Consider the following 18,844-nt stretch of genomic DNA (forward strand, 5'->3'; position numbering starts at 1 on the left):
GGTCTCCTTTTCCAGGGGAAAAAAACAAAGTCCCCAGTGAGAAGCAGAACTTTAAAGATGGCAGCATGGGTTATTTCTGTTGGTTTTCTGAATCAAGTCATGATCACAAACCTCTTCTGTAATGCCAGAAGAATTTGAAAGGATAATCCCCCCATCCCCAGGGTCCTAACACAGTAGAAATCTCTTTCTACTTTCAATGATCTGTTACCTGAATAAGGTACTCACTGAATATGAGGTTTGACTTTATAAAAGTTAAGTCTCTTTATTATTTATTGAGGTAATTTCTTCAAGTCCATGAGAATAATCAAATGAAGAATACATAAAAATTTCTACTTCCCTAAATAGGGTTGTACAGAACAGAGATCTACTTTTGAACTGAGATCTGTGAGAACCATCTCCTGATGTTAAAACTCTCCACCTCCATGCTCGCTAGGCCAGCACATATACTAAAATTGGAAAGATACAGAGAAGATTAGCATGGCCTCTGCGCAAGGATGACATGCAAATTTGTGAAGCATTCCATATTTTTTAGCCTGGCATTGTGGCAGGCCCCTATAGTCCCAGCTACTCAGGAGGCTGAGGCAAGAGAATTGCCGGAGCACAGGAGTTGGAGGTTGCTGTGAGCTGTGTGACGCCATAGCACTTTACTGAGGGAGATAAAGTGAGACTCTGTCTCTGCAAATAAATAAATAAACAAATAAAAAGAAAAGAGAAAAATAAAACTCTCTACCTCCAAAAAGAATAATAAACATGCACGTGCTTTAGATTTCTGATATTTTTGTTCCCCAGTGAGCCACGAGCTATGAGCAGACACTGAACTTGGTAACTTTTCTTCTTCAGGTGAGAGAAAAGTAATTCACATAGTTGGGTGTGTGATGGCCTGACCTTGTTCGTTCTCACTCCTGAGTCTTGGCCCACAATTAACCCTGGAAGACTTTTATGAATGAGTTGTCAGTCTTTTAGATTGTTGGTATAGGATATATAGGATGTGTGTCATACCAACAAGAGGACTATAGCCCAACCAAACACAGAGATGAGGTCAGCATTCCAAGCATAGCCAGGAGGCCATGAATATGTATGCATTCCTTCCAGTGACTTCTGTGGGGACATGGCCACCTGGGGTAGTGACAGGACAGCCAGGCCCTTAGATGGCTGAATTGCAAAATAGAGTTAGGCTTCAAGCTGTTGTAAAGAAAGCTGTGATTCCCATGCTTCTGGAACTTTCTATCAGCCTGCTGGCACTCTTGGCAGTCTGTGTTTCAATTTTGGTTTTCAGGGGAATTTTTCAGAGTGGTTGCGGCTAGTTCATGGCACCTGTGTGGCAGAATTACGAAAGACTGGTGTTGGGTGGGTGCTACCTCCCCACCCAGCTGCTTCCTTAGAAACACTTGATGGTTTTCAGCACTTTAACCCTCACATGCTCTGCTCTCTCTTGATCTAGTTGTTAGTCAGCGGGTGGAGGGGTGTTTGTGTGAGTTGAGCCACTTTGTATGCGTCAGAGGGACTCCTGGGAGGAGGGGATTTCACACGGCAGTGCTCACCGTCCTGAGTAAACCAAGCCATTTTAATCTTAGGCCGTGTCACATCTGTCATAAACTCATGTGGTTTGAAAAGAAAGAAAATCGACAGGAAAAAAATCACGTCTCTTTTATTGTTTTTTCTTATTGTATAGTTTTAAAATATTCATAACAACAAACCATTTTATTTAGACCACAGCAACTGCTGTTCAGCTAAAGCAGTGAATGGTTTTGTTTGCTAATTTAAAGGCAGTTCAACAATCGGTAAGGTGTTTATTATGAAATGATGACAAAAGAGTTCTGGTGGTTTTAATAGTTTTAGCTTAGGAGAGCTGTTGTTAATTTTGTCTGTAGGGTTGCAGGTGAAAAAATGCACAATGGATAAATAGTCTATATTGGTTTAACTGAACATAATATATAGTGTGTTCTGGAGTTGTTTGTCTCAATAGACTATAGTAATCAAAAGTAATGAACCTATTATGTGCAGGACCTTGGAGAGCGTCGAATGGCAGTAAAAGTGTGGCACATAAAAGGTTTATTAAAGGAAATTAAAGTCCATCATTGCCACACCTGCTCCCCTATTATAAGTCTATGGCAGGTCAGTGCCTTCAATCACAACTCAGCCTCTGAGAGCAGAAACACGGCTCCCATTACCATCTCAGCCACACGGCATCCGTGCTGGTGTCAGGATTTAAGGATGGGAGCCTTCTGCCTGCCTCTGATTTTCAACAAGCAAAACAACTTATTTACATGTAAGAATTTGTTCTGATAACATACAGAACTGAACTAAGCTAAGAGATGATTAGCAGATTCTAGTGAAACGAATCGGTGTAGTTGGGTCAGACTCTGAACACAACAGGCTTTTAAAGTCTTTGCATCATCCCTTTGATAGAGGATTTGATTACATTTAACAATTTCATCATGATGTTTTAGGAAATTTGATACTGACACACTTCCCTCAGATTTCACCTTCCTTACCCATCTGGATGATTATAAACAGTCTTTACTCTAGAATTCTAGCAGTAAATATATGTCATTGTTGATAATCAAAATTTCCACGGGTATTTCTGGAAGCATCTTCAGAGGGTTGCCTTTACGTTGCTTGTTTATACAGAAAATCGTTTCCCTTAACTTAGAAGGCGGTATGTATCAGGAAGGTCTAGAAATGTAAACAACTCAGGTTTCAGTAAATCAGTCTGAAATTTCTTGGTTTGGCATTTGAGATTTCATTCACTTCACAGCCACTGTTAAATCACACAATCCTTTTTCTCTCTTTGTAAGGCTGTTTGAATCCACTTCGAATAAACACTTGTGGATAAGAACATCTGCCCCCTGGTCGTTGTTCTGTCTGGTTTTAGCATCTGTAGACGCATTTCCAAAGCTGGTGGAATGCAAGGGCAGTCACAGTTAGATAGCTGTAGAGCTAGAATGTGATTCAAGAGCTTGGAAGGCTACTCTGTTTTTCATGATGACCTTCAGAACTTCTAAGTACATGTTTTTACATTTTGGTCAGTATCAAAGGAATGACCTCAGGACTTTGTGCTCATGTTACAGATGGATGCAGAGGCTGAAGATAAAACGCTACGTACTCGCTCTAAAGGAACCGAGGGTAAGTTTGCAAGCAGGTCCTATAACCCTGTGCCCACTGTCCCGTGAAATATGGGAGTTCCGATGCTCCGTCCCTGATGTGCAGTCGGAGTGATTACAACTTCCTCAGGGTTTATGTTTTACAAACCAAGCCAAGATGCTGGATCCTGGCACCGAGGAGAAAAATGTTATGAACCAGGAGCTAAAGGACTCAGAAAAGTCCAAATGATACATGATGCTAATTTTTACAAAATAGCAACCCTGAGTAGATTTGAACATCATGCAAAACAGCATAACGTTCAGCAAGAGAAGACCGCGTCATAAAAGCCACCTTCTTTTTTCACATGATAAAAATGACCTGTAATGACCATGGGAAAAGACAACCTGTTCGTTTATTGCCAAAGCAGGTTTTGATTTTTATTTTACCTGGGTTAGTTGTTCCCAATCTAAACTTAGTTCAAGTAAAATGATGATGTTTGTTTTTTGACTGTCTCTGTTGGGAATTTCCTGCAGCTCCGCAAAGTAATGTTTGGAAGGTTTAACTCGCCGGTTATCCTTCTCTTTCTGTAACCAACAGATGGTAATGTAATACTGAAATATAAACAGGCCCTTGATGATCTAAACATCTGGAAAACAGGATTGACTGGCAATAATACCCCTCAAGGAAAACAACTTTTATTACAATTAGCTGTATTTTTGTGACCCTTAATTCTAAGTGGAAAACTGTAGCTTCCTCATGGCCTCTCCGAACACTCTGAATAGCTGTTCCCCCTCCACCCCACCCTCCCAGGCTCACCTTGCTCAGGAAGGGCTGCGTCCCTGTACCAGCCTTGCATCCTGGGTTTTGAGACATGGGCTGAGAACAGCCAACCAAATGGAATGATTTTGTTACCTGTATGTTTGCGTTGTAGTCAAGGTAGTTAATTCCTGTTTGAGCAAAGTCTAGAATCCAAAAACTTTTAAAATTCAAGGATAATTTTTTCCAGTTAAAATGTAGCCATTATTATTAGCTATGGTAGGTAATGAAAGTGCAGGATAATAAGGCACTTTTCTCTACCCAAACCAAAGTTTTATACTGTATTCTTGTCCAGATTTAGTTTAAATCACTTATAAAGTGATCGTATTATGTAACCTACTATTTGGAATGTAGTATTTCCAAACACTAACTTTTTATGCAGCAAATTTCTCCATAAGATACAAGATTAAGAAAAACAATTTGTTTAATTATTTAGGATAAGCTCACACTTGCCATAAATATCCACATTCTAGAACTTGTACATTTGGATTATTTGAATTTCTTATTTTGGCTTGTAAAAGCACACTACTCTATCGTACTTTTCAAATGTAGGTCTTTTAATTTGCAATTCTTTTGGACTTCAAATTCTTCTGGCACTGGCATATATGCCCTTAAATAGAGCCAAAATGTTCTTCTAGAAATGAAACAACTGTTTTCTCGGGAAGCGTGAGTAATCTTTAAGACCACCTGTTGTCTCTCTCAATATGCTGCTTATCCTCGTGTGGGCAGGTATTTATAAACATGAACTTTGCTAGTTCCCATCACTTCAGTCAGAAAATCCTAGCGCTTTTTCTTATAATTTTTCTCATTTTTAACAGGTTGTTGATACTAAAATGACTGAGGATTGTCTCGCCCTTTCCTATATTTGGGAGTTTATGAAATAACATCTTGGGACATAATAAAGCTTTGCCAATTTTATTTAAAAATACTTGTTAATATCAATAAAAATGTAATCCTTGAGATTCTCTGGAATAATTTCCTATTACAAATTTTAAAGCATTTCATACTCCTGTAATTTTTCAGTGAATCTCTCAGACAGGTACTTAGAAAGTCCCATCTATGACTACAAAGCCCGAGAGCCATCCAAGGCACTAAACTTAGAGTTGGTTTGTTCTGGGACATATTCATCCATCCTCTTATCTCCAAAGAGCCAGGACAAAAAAAGACCAATCCACCCAGTGAGAAAGCAAGTGAGGTCTGAACTTGCCACTCAGGGTCATTAGCATTAGGTGGGTGAAAGGTTTTGATCACAGTTTGGAAAATTCGTAACTAATCAAGTCTTTTTCTTTTTTCTTTTTCTTTTTCTTCTCCTTCTGCTTTTGGTCACCAGTGCCAGCGGATTCTCTAATCCAGGAACTCAGGTAAGATTTGTCCTCCACTACTTTTTCTCATATTGCTTGGCTTTAGTTATTAGAATGGTTTATGCTCTTTCAGCCTCAGAATCCTTATTTTAGCACAAAGAATATAAGGAATAGGCTAAAGGGCGTCTTTCACTTAGACTCTGCCTCTACACCATAGAAGCAAAGAGGAACAGCTGTGCTGATGGGTGATCCAGAACAACTCGATCTGACCTAGTAGTTTAGTAACAAGACACAGCACTGTGTCCTGGAACGTGGGTCACTGCCCACTTCTCTTCAGGAGTGGGTGATGGTTCTCTCTACACACCTCAGATGCATTGGGATTCTGAACAGGTGTTCAGTAAAGAACTGAGTTGTCATCCGTGAACCTGATCAACGAGTAACCCCAGATCCTGAATTACGATTCCATACAATCACCACATTTTTTAGACTAGACAGAAGGTAATGTGACGGATAGTTTTGTGCGGGGTCTGTGCATTTCCACCTTAGATATTGTCCTACATCGCAGGTAATATTCTGAGAATTTCATCTTAGTAGATTTTGCAGAATAAATTCTAATTAGATTTTCTTTCATGGAAACTTTGTCAAGGTATAGTTAAAAAAATAAAAGGTACATTTTCTAAATGAAACATGTGCTGATGATGTGTTTTCTGTCGGGAACAAGACGCTGTCCTATCTGTTCTCTAGGTGTGGTATCGCCAACCCAGGAGGCCTAAAGTCCACCCTTTAATTACCTTTCTAAAAATAGCAATGGTCTACATGATTCCTAAGGGAAACGTTTGGAAAGTCAAAGGTGTGTAACCGTGTGTGATGCGCATTAAATTGATAAGGTGTGATTAACAACATACACAGTCCTTCCCCCAGGCCACTGGTTTGTGAGTCCCTGAAGCAGCACAGACTGTATGAGTTACTTCCTCTGTCTTGCCCGCGATTCACCGCAGCATGGCAGGGTCAGGAACACCTGTCTATTGGAACCGACGCCGAGGCTCTTCTCTGTGGACGTTGTTGGTGGGGAACCCGTGGCCCTGCCTGTGTGCTCTTCACTAAGAATTCTAATTTTGAAACTACTTTGGCAGAAGCAGGACATACAGTGAAGCCCTATGTTTGAACAGAATTAAACTATTGAATTTCCTGGCTCATTTAAAATTCTTGCTTTTTAAATCTGCTGTCATTGAAAATTCCTGTCTCTCTGGAGACCTTATGTCTCCTGTAGAATGATCGAGAGAGGTTTAAAATGATCAAATGCTCCAGGTGGGTGAGAAGTTCGCAGTCACCTGGGGCGGCTCCTTGGCTGCTACTGCAGAAACTGTGCAGGTGAAACTCGGCTGCTCCCCTGGGAGAGTAACGGTCATGTCTTCTCAGGGAAGCAAACCATTTAGAGGGAGAAAAAGAGGCCTTTTTAGTGATGTACCTTGAAGAACAATTTTAAAAAAGATAATTTTTAGGGAATCAATATGTTTGTTTTGGCCTAAGAAGAAATATCTAATTCATAGAGAAAAAGAAATTGGCAGAGAGAACCAAATTTGCAGGAAAAAATATTTACTGTAAATTTTATGGAGAAATAGAAATTACTATTTAAGCATGTTGTTAGCATCAGTAATTATAATGAAACTAATATTTACTGAGTTTTAATTATGTGCTGGACACTCTGGCACTTTCTTCATCACTTTCTTATCTCACTTAATCCTCACAATAACCTTATAAGGTGGAAACTATAATTATTCCAATTTTCAGATGAATATAAATATAAACAGTGAATATAAACAGTTGGTATACCTGGCCCAAGGTTACGTAACTAGTAAGTCATCCAGACTTCTGACTTAAAGGCCACATTCTCAACCTCAGGCTGAGCTTTCACTCACACACAATTAATACTATTTGGGATGTAAATTACGAAGGAATTGTTCATTTAAGCAGCTGGATTTTTATAATTTTCCATTTTAACCCATATAGCTTATCTTTTAAAATCTCAGCTTTTTTAAGTTGAGCAAAGAATACGTTTTAGTAAAGAATAATATCATTTCCTATTCTAATTCTCTAAAACTCATTTTTTGTCAGATATTGTTTTACCTAATTTGTTATTAGGGTAACTTGGCAAGCTGGAAAAATTTATAAACAAAATTAATTTGCCTATTTTTCTTTAATAAGAACCAGTTTATAAAAGTCACTAACTGATCGTTTTAAATATTTTAAGTATTTGGGTTTAAGGGAATGACCCAGTCTGACCAGGTCCCAACTTGTTTCCTCAGTGGCTAAATCTGACCGCAACATTGATCCAAATTATCATTCTGTATAAAACGTGGTGGGCAAAAAGCACCCATCTATGTGGGGAAAAGCACTGATTTATACTGAAGCTCACATTTTTACTGGCAGTTTATTTTTTGCAACTTTTTCCATTTCCTACAGATTTATCGTGATCCAGAATCACGACTGTAATTCTGAGTATCTTAGGAAACGTGGCATGTTTACTCCGGCATGGAAGTCGTGGCTGTTTTGTGTGGCACAGGCACATTGGCGACTTTATTTAGTTCTTTTTAGAATGCAATGGAGATGTTATTGTTTCTAGAGAGACTCCTTACAAAAATACTAATACGAATGAAGCTAATTTAAATATACTGTATATTGTTCATGACACTAATAAAAATTGATGCTGACATTCTCATCTTCTTATTACACTCTATGTCAGCTACTATCATCACCATTAAAAAAGCAATTTATAACCACAGGCCCACTTTTAATCATATTCCTTATTAGCGTTTCCAGTTTCTCCTCTAACTCAATTCAGGTTACAGGTGGTGTCGAGAAGGCTTTCTGGTGTCTTTCTAAATCATGACCACTGCGTTATCTCTGCTTTTTTCTTTTATTACTATTATTCTTAATCTGAACCTCTTGCTGCTGCATCTCCTAATATGGGTAATTATCTCACACATTGGCAAAGTGCTTTACGTCAGTCCGGCCCACTTCCTTTAATTAGGAAAATATATTCCAGCCTCTGAAATGACTTTCTTATGTGACTACTTAGAGAGGCAAAGGAATCAAGGCTCTTAAGTCAAATCTCCCTGCCATTTTCTGGTCTTATTTCTGTTTACCAGTTTGTTGGTTTAAGTGTCATATGAAAGCTTTAATTCAGGTGTCTCTTTTACTTGATTTTATTTCGTTGTAATTTCTTCCTTTATTTAACACTCTGTCTTTGATATTTTCTTGTAAGTTTTAGAATGTTAAATATTTTAAGAGCTCTCCAACCAATGAGTTTCAGGTTTAATAACTTTTCATCCTATGTGAAAATTTGTGTGACAGATTCAAATGTCTTTCTCTTTTTTCTTCAATCTTATTTCATTTGCTGTGGTCTTTATATCAGTCAAATTCTTGATTTTAGTACTTCATAGTTTTCCCTTTCTGAGAATTAAGTTTCCTCTAGTAGTCATAATTTTACTGAAACTTATTGTATAAAAATTTCTGGAGATGGCTCAGCACCTGTAGTACAATGGTTATGGCACCAGCCACATACACTGAGGCTGGTGGGTGCTAACCCGGCCTGGGCCAGCTGAACAACAATGACAACTGCAACAAAAAAATAGCAGGGCATTGTGGCAGAGGCCTATAGTCCCAGCTACTTGAGAGGCTGAGGCAAGAGAATCACTTAAGCCCAAGAATTAGAGGTTGCTTTGAGCTGGGATACCACAGCACTCTACCAAGGGTGACATAGTGAGACTGTGTCTCAAAAAAAAAAAAAAAATTCTGGAGATAACAGCTAAAAAAATAAATAGAAACTGATTTCTAATAGTAAGTATTCCTCAAAAGTTAAAGGAAATTAAGTTTTAATCATCAAGTTGGATAAAAAATGCTATAATTTCCAAGTGTGGGGCTCAGTGTTTGCTTCGGATATTTGATAGTATTTTAAATGATACTGTAAAGAAAACCCATTCTTCCTATCTGGGAGATGCAAGACTGATAACCCAAAAAGGTGATGGCGAGGTTTAATTTAGACAAAGAGGAGTGTCCGCCAAGGGGTGGGGGGGGGCATCCACACCATTGGCCTGTCTCCCATCATCCTCATCCTCACTCTGCAGCAGGTGAATCCCTACCTGGCTGAAGCACTCCAGAGAAAGAGTTTATATTTACTGGACTGTTCTTACTAGAGTAGAAATGTGTCTTAAAATCTATTGGGGAAACCTTCAACAAGAATGAAAACAAAAGGAGCTTGTCATTTAACACTAACTACAATGCCCTTTGTATTTACGCTGCCTTTTAAAATGTTTAGCATTGAACTTTCGTTGAGCAGCCCTTCAATAGGTGTACATGGAACAAGTTTTCCCAACAATATGCACAGCATCTGATTGAGTCCATGCAAGCCCCTAGGGTAGCCTGGGCAAATAACACTACCTGCATTTAACTCATGAGCTGAGTTTAGGGAAGTCAAGTGCTTTATGCTCAGTCTTTGAGAAGTAGCGGAATCAGACGCAGAGCACAGGTCCGGTCTGCTGACCACCCCCACCCATACCTACTGCAGCCACGACACATTGTCCACTACCATGGCAGGCCCCAGAATGCCATTTTATCATCCACATTTGGGGGAATATTAATTTAAATCTTATCAGTAAATTAATAAATCAGGTTGAAACATATTCTGACCTACAAATAAACTCTGTATTCCTTATATTGACAATTACAGAGAAGCCACTGTCCTTTTCTTCCAAATCATTTCATATGGATGGATTATGTGATTTTTGAGTCTATAAGTATCTAGAAATGACACGCATATCTGCCCATTTGGGGGTTTATTTTGAAATGGCCCTGCCCAGGTGATGACCTTGTACTTCAGAGACTGATTTTGCAGCGTGGGCAGCATGAATCATTAACCTCCACCTGAGGCCAGTAGCAGTCATTTAGAACTGAGCTAACAGTGGACTCCTGTCCCCTCACAGCACCCTGAATGGTTGCATGTTCTCCAGCACGTGCATCCTGCACACATGGATATAACATATATGTGTGTGTTTGGTTTATATAGACGTAACCATGATTATGCCAACACACGTAATAAAGTATAGTTTACATGGTGAATGGTGATTATGAAGGACGAGGTATTCCCTAGATCAATTGTCTATGTTTTATTTATTTATTTATTTATTTATTTTGAGACAGAGCCTCACTCTGTTGCCCTGGGTAGAGTGCTGTGGCATCATAGCTCATAGCAACCTAAACTCCTGGGCTCCAGCTATCGTCTTATCTCAGCCTCCCGAGTAGCAAGAACTACAGGTACCTGCCACAATGCCCAGCTATTATTTTTGTTTGTTTTGAAACAGAGTCTCGTTCTTGCTCAAGCTGGTCTTGACCTCTGAGCTCAGGCAATCCACCCATCTTGGCCTCACAGAATGCTGGGATTACAGGCATGAGCCACGCTCAGCCTTATGTTCTATTTTTAAAATCTAATGTCTATCTTTCAGAAAAATAATATGGAGCAAGTAAATAAATATCCACAGAGTTAAGAGACTCAGAAATAAAATAACAAGAAAATGTGCTGCATCTTCTTTACTGTTTTTTCTCTGTGTTCAGATATTCTCACAGGATCTTGGTGGCCTCTGTCAACCAGTGAGTTCTAGAAGTTGAAACTCTAAGGTGCTGGACATCAGACATTTTCTAAAACTGCAGCACAGTGCTACCGCTGCGGGCTGCCTGAGGGTTTGCTCGAATACTTGCTTTTGGGCTGTCAGAGTGCACCTACAGAGAAAATTTTTTCCTGCATAGCTTTTCTCCACTCTTGACTGAGGAATGAGTGTTTCCTTTGATATTTGTGCTTCTGTGTCAGCATAGGATTAGCTGTTGCAGTGGATATGCAGCTCATGGCATTGGCCGTGAGTGCAGGAGATCAGGTCCTAACATCCCCGAGGAGGAGGCCAACAAGTGCTCCAGGCAGTAAGGGGGAGTCACTTCTAACTTGGGGCTCAAAGGTGGCCCCAGCCAGTCTACTCCAGCAAAAAGCAGCATCCCTGGAGGATGGGGGGAGGGTCCTTAGAAATGCAGCCGCTGAGTGGTGTACCCTTGCCTTTTAACACAATGTAAGACATTAACAGGTATTTGAAAGTTTTATGTGTGTGGTGTTTTATTTTTATTTTTTTAAATTTCAGGTTAATTTAAGAGTAAAAATGATGAGATTACTAATGTGAAACAAATTGAAAACAACCACACACTCACAGGAGAGAAAAACACATTTAGATTCAAGGGATGTTTGAAAGTTTGAGAGTTGCCAGCCTTGGGGACCATAGTTCATCTTGGAAAAGCCCTTCCCTCCATTGCTAAGCTTCAGTGATATGTAGGTCGGTGGAAAAGCCAAGAGTCTAGGTTTCTTTGGAATTTTGCATTTCCATTTGATGAAGAATGGCAGAATACCAAACAAGTTATTTTGACAGGAGTGTAGCAAAAAGCACAACCTTTGATCCTCTTCCAGTCTTTGTTTTTACCTCTTCCAAGTGTTTGAAATCAACCAGACATTTCTGAGGTATTTTTCATGTATCATTAAAAGAAAGATTATGTAAGGATGCTTTTTAAACACTGTATTTTATGCCTCCACCGATAACTTTATAGCCATCTACATTGTGTTCTCTGAGTATTAAATTATGGTGTCTCAAACAAAATCCAAAATTTCTGTCAACTTCCACGTGTCTGTCACACGACTCCCGTGCAACTCTGATTAGGGGGGACTAAGATGACATGACTCCTTTCAGCTGGCTCCGGCATTTTGCAGCTTGTTCCTTTTGGTCACTATTTTCTCACCCTCATGTACCTGAGCATTTCCAGCACAACTCAGAATTACTTTAGACCGTATCTGGGTTTTCCTCAATCCTCCTAGAAGGCATTTATTAACTTTAATCAGGCCAAGCGTGGTGGCTCATACCTGTAATCCCAACACTGTAGGAGGCCAAGGTGGGTGGATCCCTTGAGCTCAGGATTTGAGACCAGCCTGGACAAGAGTGATACTCCATGTCTATTAAAAATAGAAAAATTAGTGGGGCATTATGGCAGGTGCCTATAGTCCCAGCTGCTACTTGGGAGGCTGAGGCAGGAGGATCACTTGAGCCCACGAGTTTGAACTTGCTCTGACCTGGACTGACTCCTGGGCATTCTAGCCTGGCAACAGAGTACGACTGTCTCAAAAAACAAAACAAAAATACTTTTGTCATTAGGCAGAGCACTTTTTTTCTTGCTGTTATCTTTTAACTAAACTATGTGTATTTGAAGTCTCATTTCAATGGCATTAGGTGGTTGCAAATATAATGCTTCTTGTACCTTGTACTTTTTCCCCTGTTTAAAGTCTGAGCTGAAATAAGTATGTTCCACAGTGTTGACAATCCACTCCCCATAGCCCAAATACTGCGTCCACATCAGTATTCCACAGTGGATAACTTGTAACTGCAACCCTCACCTCGGGGATGACTGGTTCATATGGTAGAAAGAGCACGGAATTAATAGCAGCCCTGGGTTCCGGGCAGTGTCACTGACCAGCCGTGTGGCCTCGGGAAAGTGGTCAAGGCACATCTTGCTGCCTTTCTGACTCAGGAAAGGTTGTTCTGTATAGCCCCTGCCCCACCTCAGAGCTCACCTAAATGTAACCTCTTGCTTTGTTCAGCCATATCTTCTGAGTTCAACTTTCCTTTGAGCCTCTCACTTGCTACCTTTCACGTGGGGTTTTTCTTTGCATCTATTTTTCTCCTTGTTTTTTTCAACCCCCCTGAAGTCTAAAATAAGCCCTCCCCCTCCAAAATAAACAATTTTGCTCATTCAGTTTCATCACTACCCTATTTTTTGGGAAACCCTATGCCTGGAGTGTTTTTTATGTTATTAAATGCTCTTCCATCCCACCTGTCACAGGCTATGTCTGGCAAAATTCTTCCCCCTGTCTCTGCCCACCTGGGATTAATACTAACATCTTCTCCACAAAGTGTCCCTATGACCTTTCAGCCAACTCAGACTTTTTTCCATTGTGTTTCCAGAGTAATTCTTCACTTGTCTGTTTCAAAGCACTTGCTGCTTTGAATTGTAGCTACTTTGTAATTCACTCGGCCTTAGTCCACCCATTCAGAAGGTCGCAGATTCTCTGCCTTAAGTTTACCATTTGGTTAGGAAGACAATAAAAAAGAAATCACACAAAGAAAACTTAATGACCATATAAAATTGTACCTTTTTTATACACTGATCAATTTTTAAGGACAGGGAACCTATTCTACTTACCAGTGTAGGCGTGTGTATGATGTTGCTTAATAAATATTTCATTTTACATCATCTACCCTTGTTTCTTTGGGGAGTAAATAATGTAGATAGTAATTTATTGTAAAGGCATTACTGTTTAACATGTCAAGTCCCTGTAACTGTCTTTAAAGTGCTATAACTTCTTTCCTTCCAAATTTTTTGGTTCCTTTTTTTCCCCTAATTTTAAGAAAATTTTATTTTATTGTATTAAGAACACCTAATGTGAAACCTATCTTCCTAATAATCGGGTTTTGTCCTTCCAACGCCAAGGCTATTTAGGCAGCAAAGCATTCTCTGTCCCCTCATCTACAAATCAGCCTGCTCCATGCTTAGCCACTTCTGATTCATTTCTCTACTATCAATAGGAGTCTTGCTCGGTACGTGCACTTTATTAAAGTGTCAGGCATCAAGGTGAGCAGCTCTGAATTCTGTCAGTGTCTCCCTTGGTTTCATTTGCTCATTTTCAATCAGAAAAAGAAAACCAAGCTGGAAAAGACACACACTGGACCCAGGCCTGAGCTGCTTGTAGGAAAGGACCAGCCCGGTGAGTCTGTGAACAGGAGTGGTCTCCTGCCCCGAGGGCAGGAAGCAAAGCAACTGCCAGTGCTAGGGAGCACGTGGAGGAGACCCTGACAGCTGGGGCAGCCGGCACAGGAAAATGGCAGGACTCACCCACCCCAACGGGAGGCTCAACTGGGGATGAGTCTCAGAGATGGAATAGAAGAATGTGTCTCTAGAGGCTTGTTGCAAACTCCGGGCCAGGGAGCAGCACCTGCCTGGGAAAATGACTGCGGCATGCCCAAGGGGGGGCATTCTCTCTGCCTTTCCTCAACCATGGCTCCCGGGAGACACTGTTCTTTTATTTATTTATTTTTTTTTTTGAGACAGAGTCTCACTATGTTACCCTCTGTAGAGCGCGGTGATGTCATAGATCACAGCAACTTCAAACTCTTGGGATCAAGGGATCCTCTTGCCCCAGCCTCCCAAGTAGCTTGGACTACAGGCACCCACTGCAATGCCTAACTATTTTTAGAGACAGGATCTGTCTCTTGCTCAGGCTGGTCTCGAACCTGTGAGCTCAGGCAATGCACCCACCTCAGCCTCCCAAGTGCTGGGATTACAGGGGTGAGCCACCGCACCTTGACCCTGTTCTTCTAGCTTGTTTCTCTGAGGACAGAGTGAAGTGATACTCCCCGACCCATCAAAGTGCTCATGCTAATTATACCAGAGCCCTCAGGACCCTATATCCTTGTCACATGTAGAAGCTGACAGGCAGCCTATAGTCTATCCTGTGCGTTTCTGAGCTCTGTGCTCCTTGAAGGGAAGGTGGCAAAACTCACGCTCCATCGTCATTCTCAAAGAAACTTGGCTTCTGACCCTACAGGCCCCCCAGTTTCCTCCCACCTCTTAGTGCTCATTGCTGGTTCCTCAGTACCCTGTCTCTGAACACTGGACTTGATCTTCTGTGCTAGGGTTTCTTGGTGAGCTCATTCAGGCTGCCAGTACATTTTTGTGGGAGTGAATGTACATCCTCAGCTCTCCTCCTTGCCTTTAATGTCAGAATCGTAACCAACTATGCAGTCATCCAAATAGATCCCTGAAGAGTATCTCCAAGTTAACACATCCAGAATAAAATCATCCCTGTCTACCACTGCCTGATGGTAGTGGTGCCTGACTGATGCCCCACTGATGCCCTGCTGCCTTGCCATGTCAGTGAGTAGGGAAGAGAAAGCCTTGGAAGCACCCAGACTCCCCATCTCATGCCCCACATCTGTCCACGTGCTCTGATAGCTCTGATGGTAAATAAATCCACAACCTGTTCCTCACTCCTCTCTCTCATCAGGCCCCCAGACCGCCACTCTCCACCAAGTTTCTGCAGTCTCCTTCCCACAGGCCGCCCTCCCCCTGTACAATCCAATCAGTAACCCCAGTGGGCTTCCCTTTCCTCCAAAGAAAAGCCCAAGTCCTTCTTCTGGCTGGGCTCCCCGTCCACTCACTGCCTTGTCCTACCTGGGCTTCTGGCTGGACTCCAGGCCCTCAGCCACCTTTATCCTCGTCCCTGTGCCTGGAATGCTGCTCCCCACATGGCCACAGGGCTGTCATTGTCAAGTCTCTGCTGTAAGGCCTCCCCAGCCTCTCAAACTGCAAGGTCCCATCCCTCAACTTTCTTGGTTATTCGCCTTCTGTTTTATTTTTTATGAGAAAAAAAACCCCAACAAAAAACGACTTCTGACATGAGGTCCAACTACTTCCTTACCTTGTCTGTAATTTAAGTTTTACGAAGGCAAGAATGTCTTTTTCTTTCTTTCTTTCTCTCTCTCTCCTTCCTTCCTTCCTTCCTTCCTTTCTTTCTTTCTTTCTTTTTTTTTTTTTTACAGAGTTTGGTTGTTCTTGTTATGAGTGTTTGCTTGTGCATCATAGGCCACCCGGGCCTCCAGGGAGGAACAGGTAGCACAGACGCACAGATGGCTCCAGGTGGCTCTTGCAGGAATTTCGTATGTCCTTGATAATATCCACGGCACCTGGACTAGTGCCTGACACACTGGGTGCTTGTGAAAAAAACCTGAATGAATGTGTTCTAAGTACTACAGAAGGCATTGGAATGAGACACAGGAACTCATAGATTTGGAAAGGCAGCAAGATAAAAGTCATGAAAATGCATTATGATAATTCCTGTAAAATAGATTTGCATAACGGACCACCGCAGAATGAGCACTTCATTCTGGCTGGAGGTCTGAGTTTAAAGGCTGAGAAAATATCTGTCTGGGGAACTCCTCCTGACACAGAACAGGCAAGAGGAGTTAAATTAGTGCTTGGCAAACCCTCCTAGCTACCTGGTCCCCAGCTGGCTCCAGGTTTAGGTGACTGGGGGTCACAGGAGAAATGGTAGAAGAGATGGGGACTGACCCTCAAGTACACAGAAAGCAGTTCTCTGAATTGCTTTGAACCCACTTCCACTTGCCCATGATTAACAAGATATCCCCGAATTTTTAAAAGCAATGGAAAATCATAAATCAAAAGAAGGCCTGAAGTCTAACATCCAAATGTCTTCAACTTTTCTAATTTTGTGCTTTCATTAATTAAGCCTTGATGTTCAGTTTCTTTGTATATCTAAATCAGGTGCAGGGTAATTTCTTGGCAACACAGCGGACTAAGCCTGCAAACAAATTTTTAAACTCCTGACTCTTAATGACTTTGAGAACATTCTTATAAATCATCACTCACAGGAGAGCTTCCAGAAGACTAGCCAACCAACCCATGGGTCAGATGGCAAAAGGTGTCTCCTGAGCCCCTCTGTGTGGCCTGTGTCTTCCTTTAAATATGCCATCTTACTTGGTCACTAGTGCCTTGAGCTCAGTGCCACGAGCTCAGTGCCACCATCCATATTGTCCAGATGGACGAACTGTGGCTCAGATCCGTGTTACTGGTTGCTTTGCCATTCTCAGGGAGCAATCGTTGTATAATAATCTAAATGAGAATGTGAGGTATTCAAACAAAAAGACTATGTGATGGAATGTTAAATGAGGATGAGGGCACTGACAAAATGGTCACTTCGGCCCCCACTGGTGGATTGAAATATTGGGGCCCCCCATCGGTACCAATGAGTCCAGGAGGGTGGCCAGCCTGCCTGAGATGGGCAGTGGCAGTGTGGGGGCCGTCTGACCTCCAGGTGCCTGCAGCTCCCCAGGGTCTGGAAGACGGTGGGCCTAGGTAGTTTCTTCTCAGTAGCTCTGGAGTCACACGTGAAGCAAGGCGCAGGTGCCTGTAGACAGGGTTAGGGTTATAGGACATGAGATGTGCAACTTTCTGGTTTCACTTTTACTTGAGCACCTCTAACTCAGGTTATTTCTGATTCAAGTTATTTCTTACTCAGTGGGATATTTGGCTACTGAAGCATTCATAGGCTTGTGTGTGTATACATATGTGCACATACACAATCACACATAGAGAGGTGTATTGCACACACATTAGTAGGCACATAATTATAATAATATACCAAAGTAGGAAGCACTTGGCTATTGTATCACGTGGTCCTCCTTTGAAATATTACTCCAGTGTGTTAGTAATTCTGTCGAATGATTCATGAAATGCTTTGGTGATATTGAGAAGGATAAATGGAAGTATTCCAAATATCAAACAATTCTTTTTTGAATTTAGTTAATATTTATCAAAGACCTTGTGTATGTCTGTAGGTTTCTAGTTTTTGTTTTTGTTTTTGTTTTTTAGTTCAGGAAAAAGAAAAAAAATACACCAGATTATTTATGGCCAAATCCCTGCATTCAGGTAAATGTCAAGAAGTGAAATTATGGTAGTAATTATAAAACAGTAGTTATAAAGCAGCCACATGGTCTTTAAAAAGACTTCTGTCTTTGTAAAGCCAGAACATTACTATCTGACGAGGTCCTGTCTCTGTGCGTGTGCGTGTGTGGGTTTGGTTTTCCTCCATGTGTGGGTCTGTGCCTCCCGAGCCTTCTCTGTTGGGGTCGGCCAGCGTGTTTATTTCTGCTAGTCTTCCTCTAACTGTGACGCACACAGCCTCCCTGTGTTCACTCCTTGTTTCCTTCCATCTCACACACTCTTCATCTGATCTTTCCCTCGGCCATTTCTACTGGAGATGTTGGTGCCAGAGAACAGAAGGGCATTACATCTTATCATTACAGTACTGATCAGACCTTCGCGTTTCCTGGTCTCCTCTTAAAGCCTCCTAAATTAACTTGGTTTTACTTATGTGGCCCTTGTTTGGCTGTTTTGGGGGGTGACTGACCCCAGTATCAAAGAAGTTAGAAGTTTCAAGTTTTCCCATCATTAGGTATTGGTTTTACTTTGAGAATGACTGAAATCGTTCGTTAACAAGGCTGGATCACAAATGTAAACAGGAACCTAGTGTTTGATAGGTGTGGACATAGTGCATAGTAGGGATAATTTTTTTTAAGTTGTCCATGATAACCTTTCTCCCCTGAGTTATCCTATAATTCCCATGAACATGAGTTTACGTACATGGGTGAAATGTTAGTTGCCTTGGTTGCTTTTCTCTCAGTACCTTACAGCAGACAGTTTTCTAAGCATTTTATCACTGCTGTCATTTATTCTGTCTGTATGTTCCCATTTCAAACCGAGAACTGAGATGGCGTTTTTGAAATAGAATTTTCTGGCTCGGCACCTGTGGCTCAAGTGGCTAAGGCACCAGCCACATACACCTAAGGTGGTGGGTTTGAATCCAGCCTGGGCCCACCAAACAACAATCACGGCTGCAACCAAAAAATAGCCAGGCGTTGTGGCGGGCGCCTGTGGTCCCAGCTACTTGGGAGGCTGAGCCAGGAGACTCGCTTGAGCCCAGGAGT

General features: G+C 41.4%; 1 protein-coding gene and 1 non-coding gene across 2 annotated transcripts in view; both read left to right on the forward strand.

The window, feature by feature from the left end:
* The first annotated feature begins 422 nt into the window (after nucleotides 1-422).
* On the forward strand, nucleotides 423-529 carry LOC111726569. The gene has a single exon (XR_002774316.1). It is a non-coding gene; the product is annotated as a U6 spliceosomal RNA (small nuclear RNA).
* A 2,533-nt stretch (nucleotides 530-3,062) lies between these two features.
* The window catches only part of ST18 (ST18, C2H2C-type zinc finger), a 100,410-nt gene continuing 84,628 nt past the window's right edge, over nucleotides 3,063-18,844 (forward strand). Inside the window, exons 1-2 of the mRNA XM_023515414.1 lie at nucleotides 3,063-3,126; nucleotides 5,231-5,261. Of these exons, the coding sequence (XP_023371182.1) occupies nucleotides 3,063-3,126; nucleotides 5,231-5,261 (95 nt within the window). The remainder of the gene's footprint in view (nucleotides 3,127-5,230; nucleotides 5,262-18,844) is intronic.

This window comes from Otolemur garnettii, unplaced genomic scaffold, assembly GCF_000181295.1.
Source record: "Otolemur garnettii isolate 467f Iridium unplaced genomic scaffold, OtoGar3 scaffold00071, whole genome shotgun sequence".
Taxonomy (NCBI): Eukaryota; Metazoa; Chordata; class Mammalia; order Primates; family Galagidae; genus Otolemur; species Otolemur garnettii.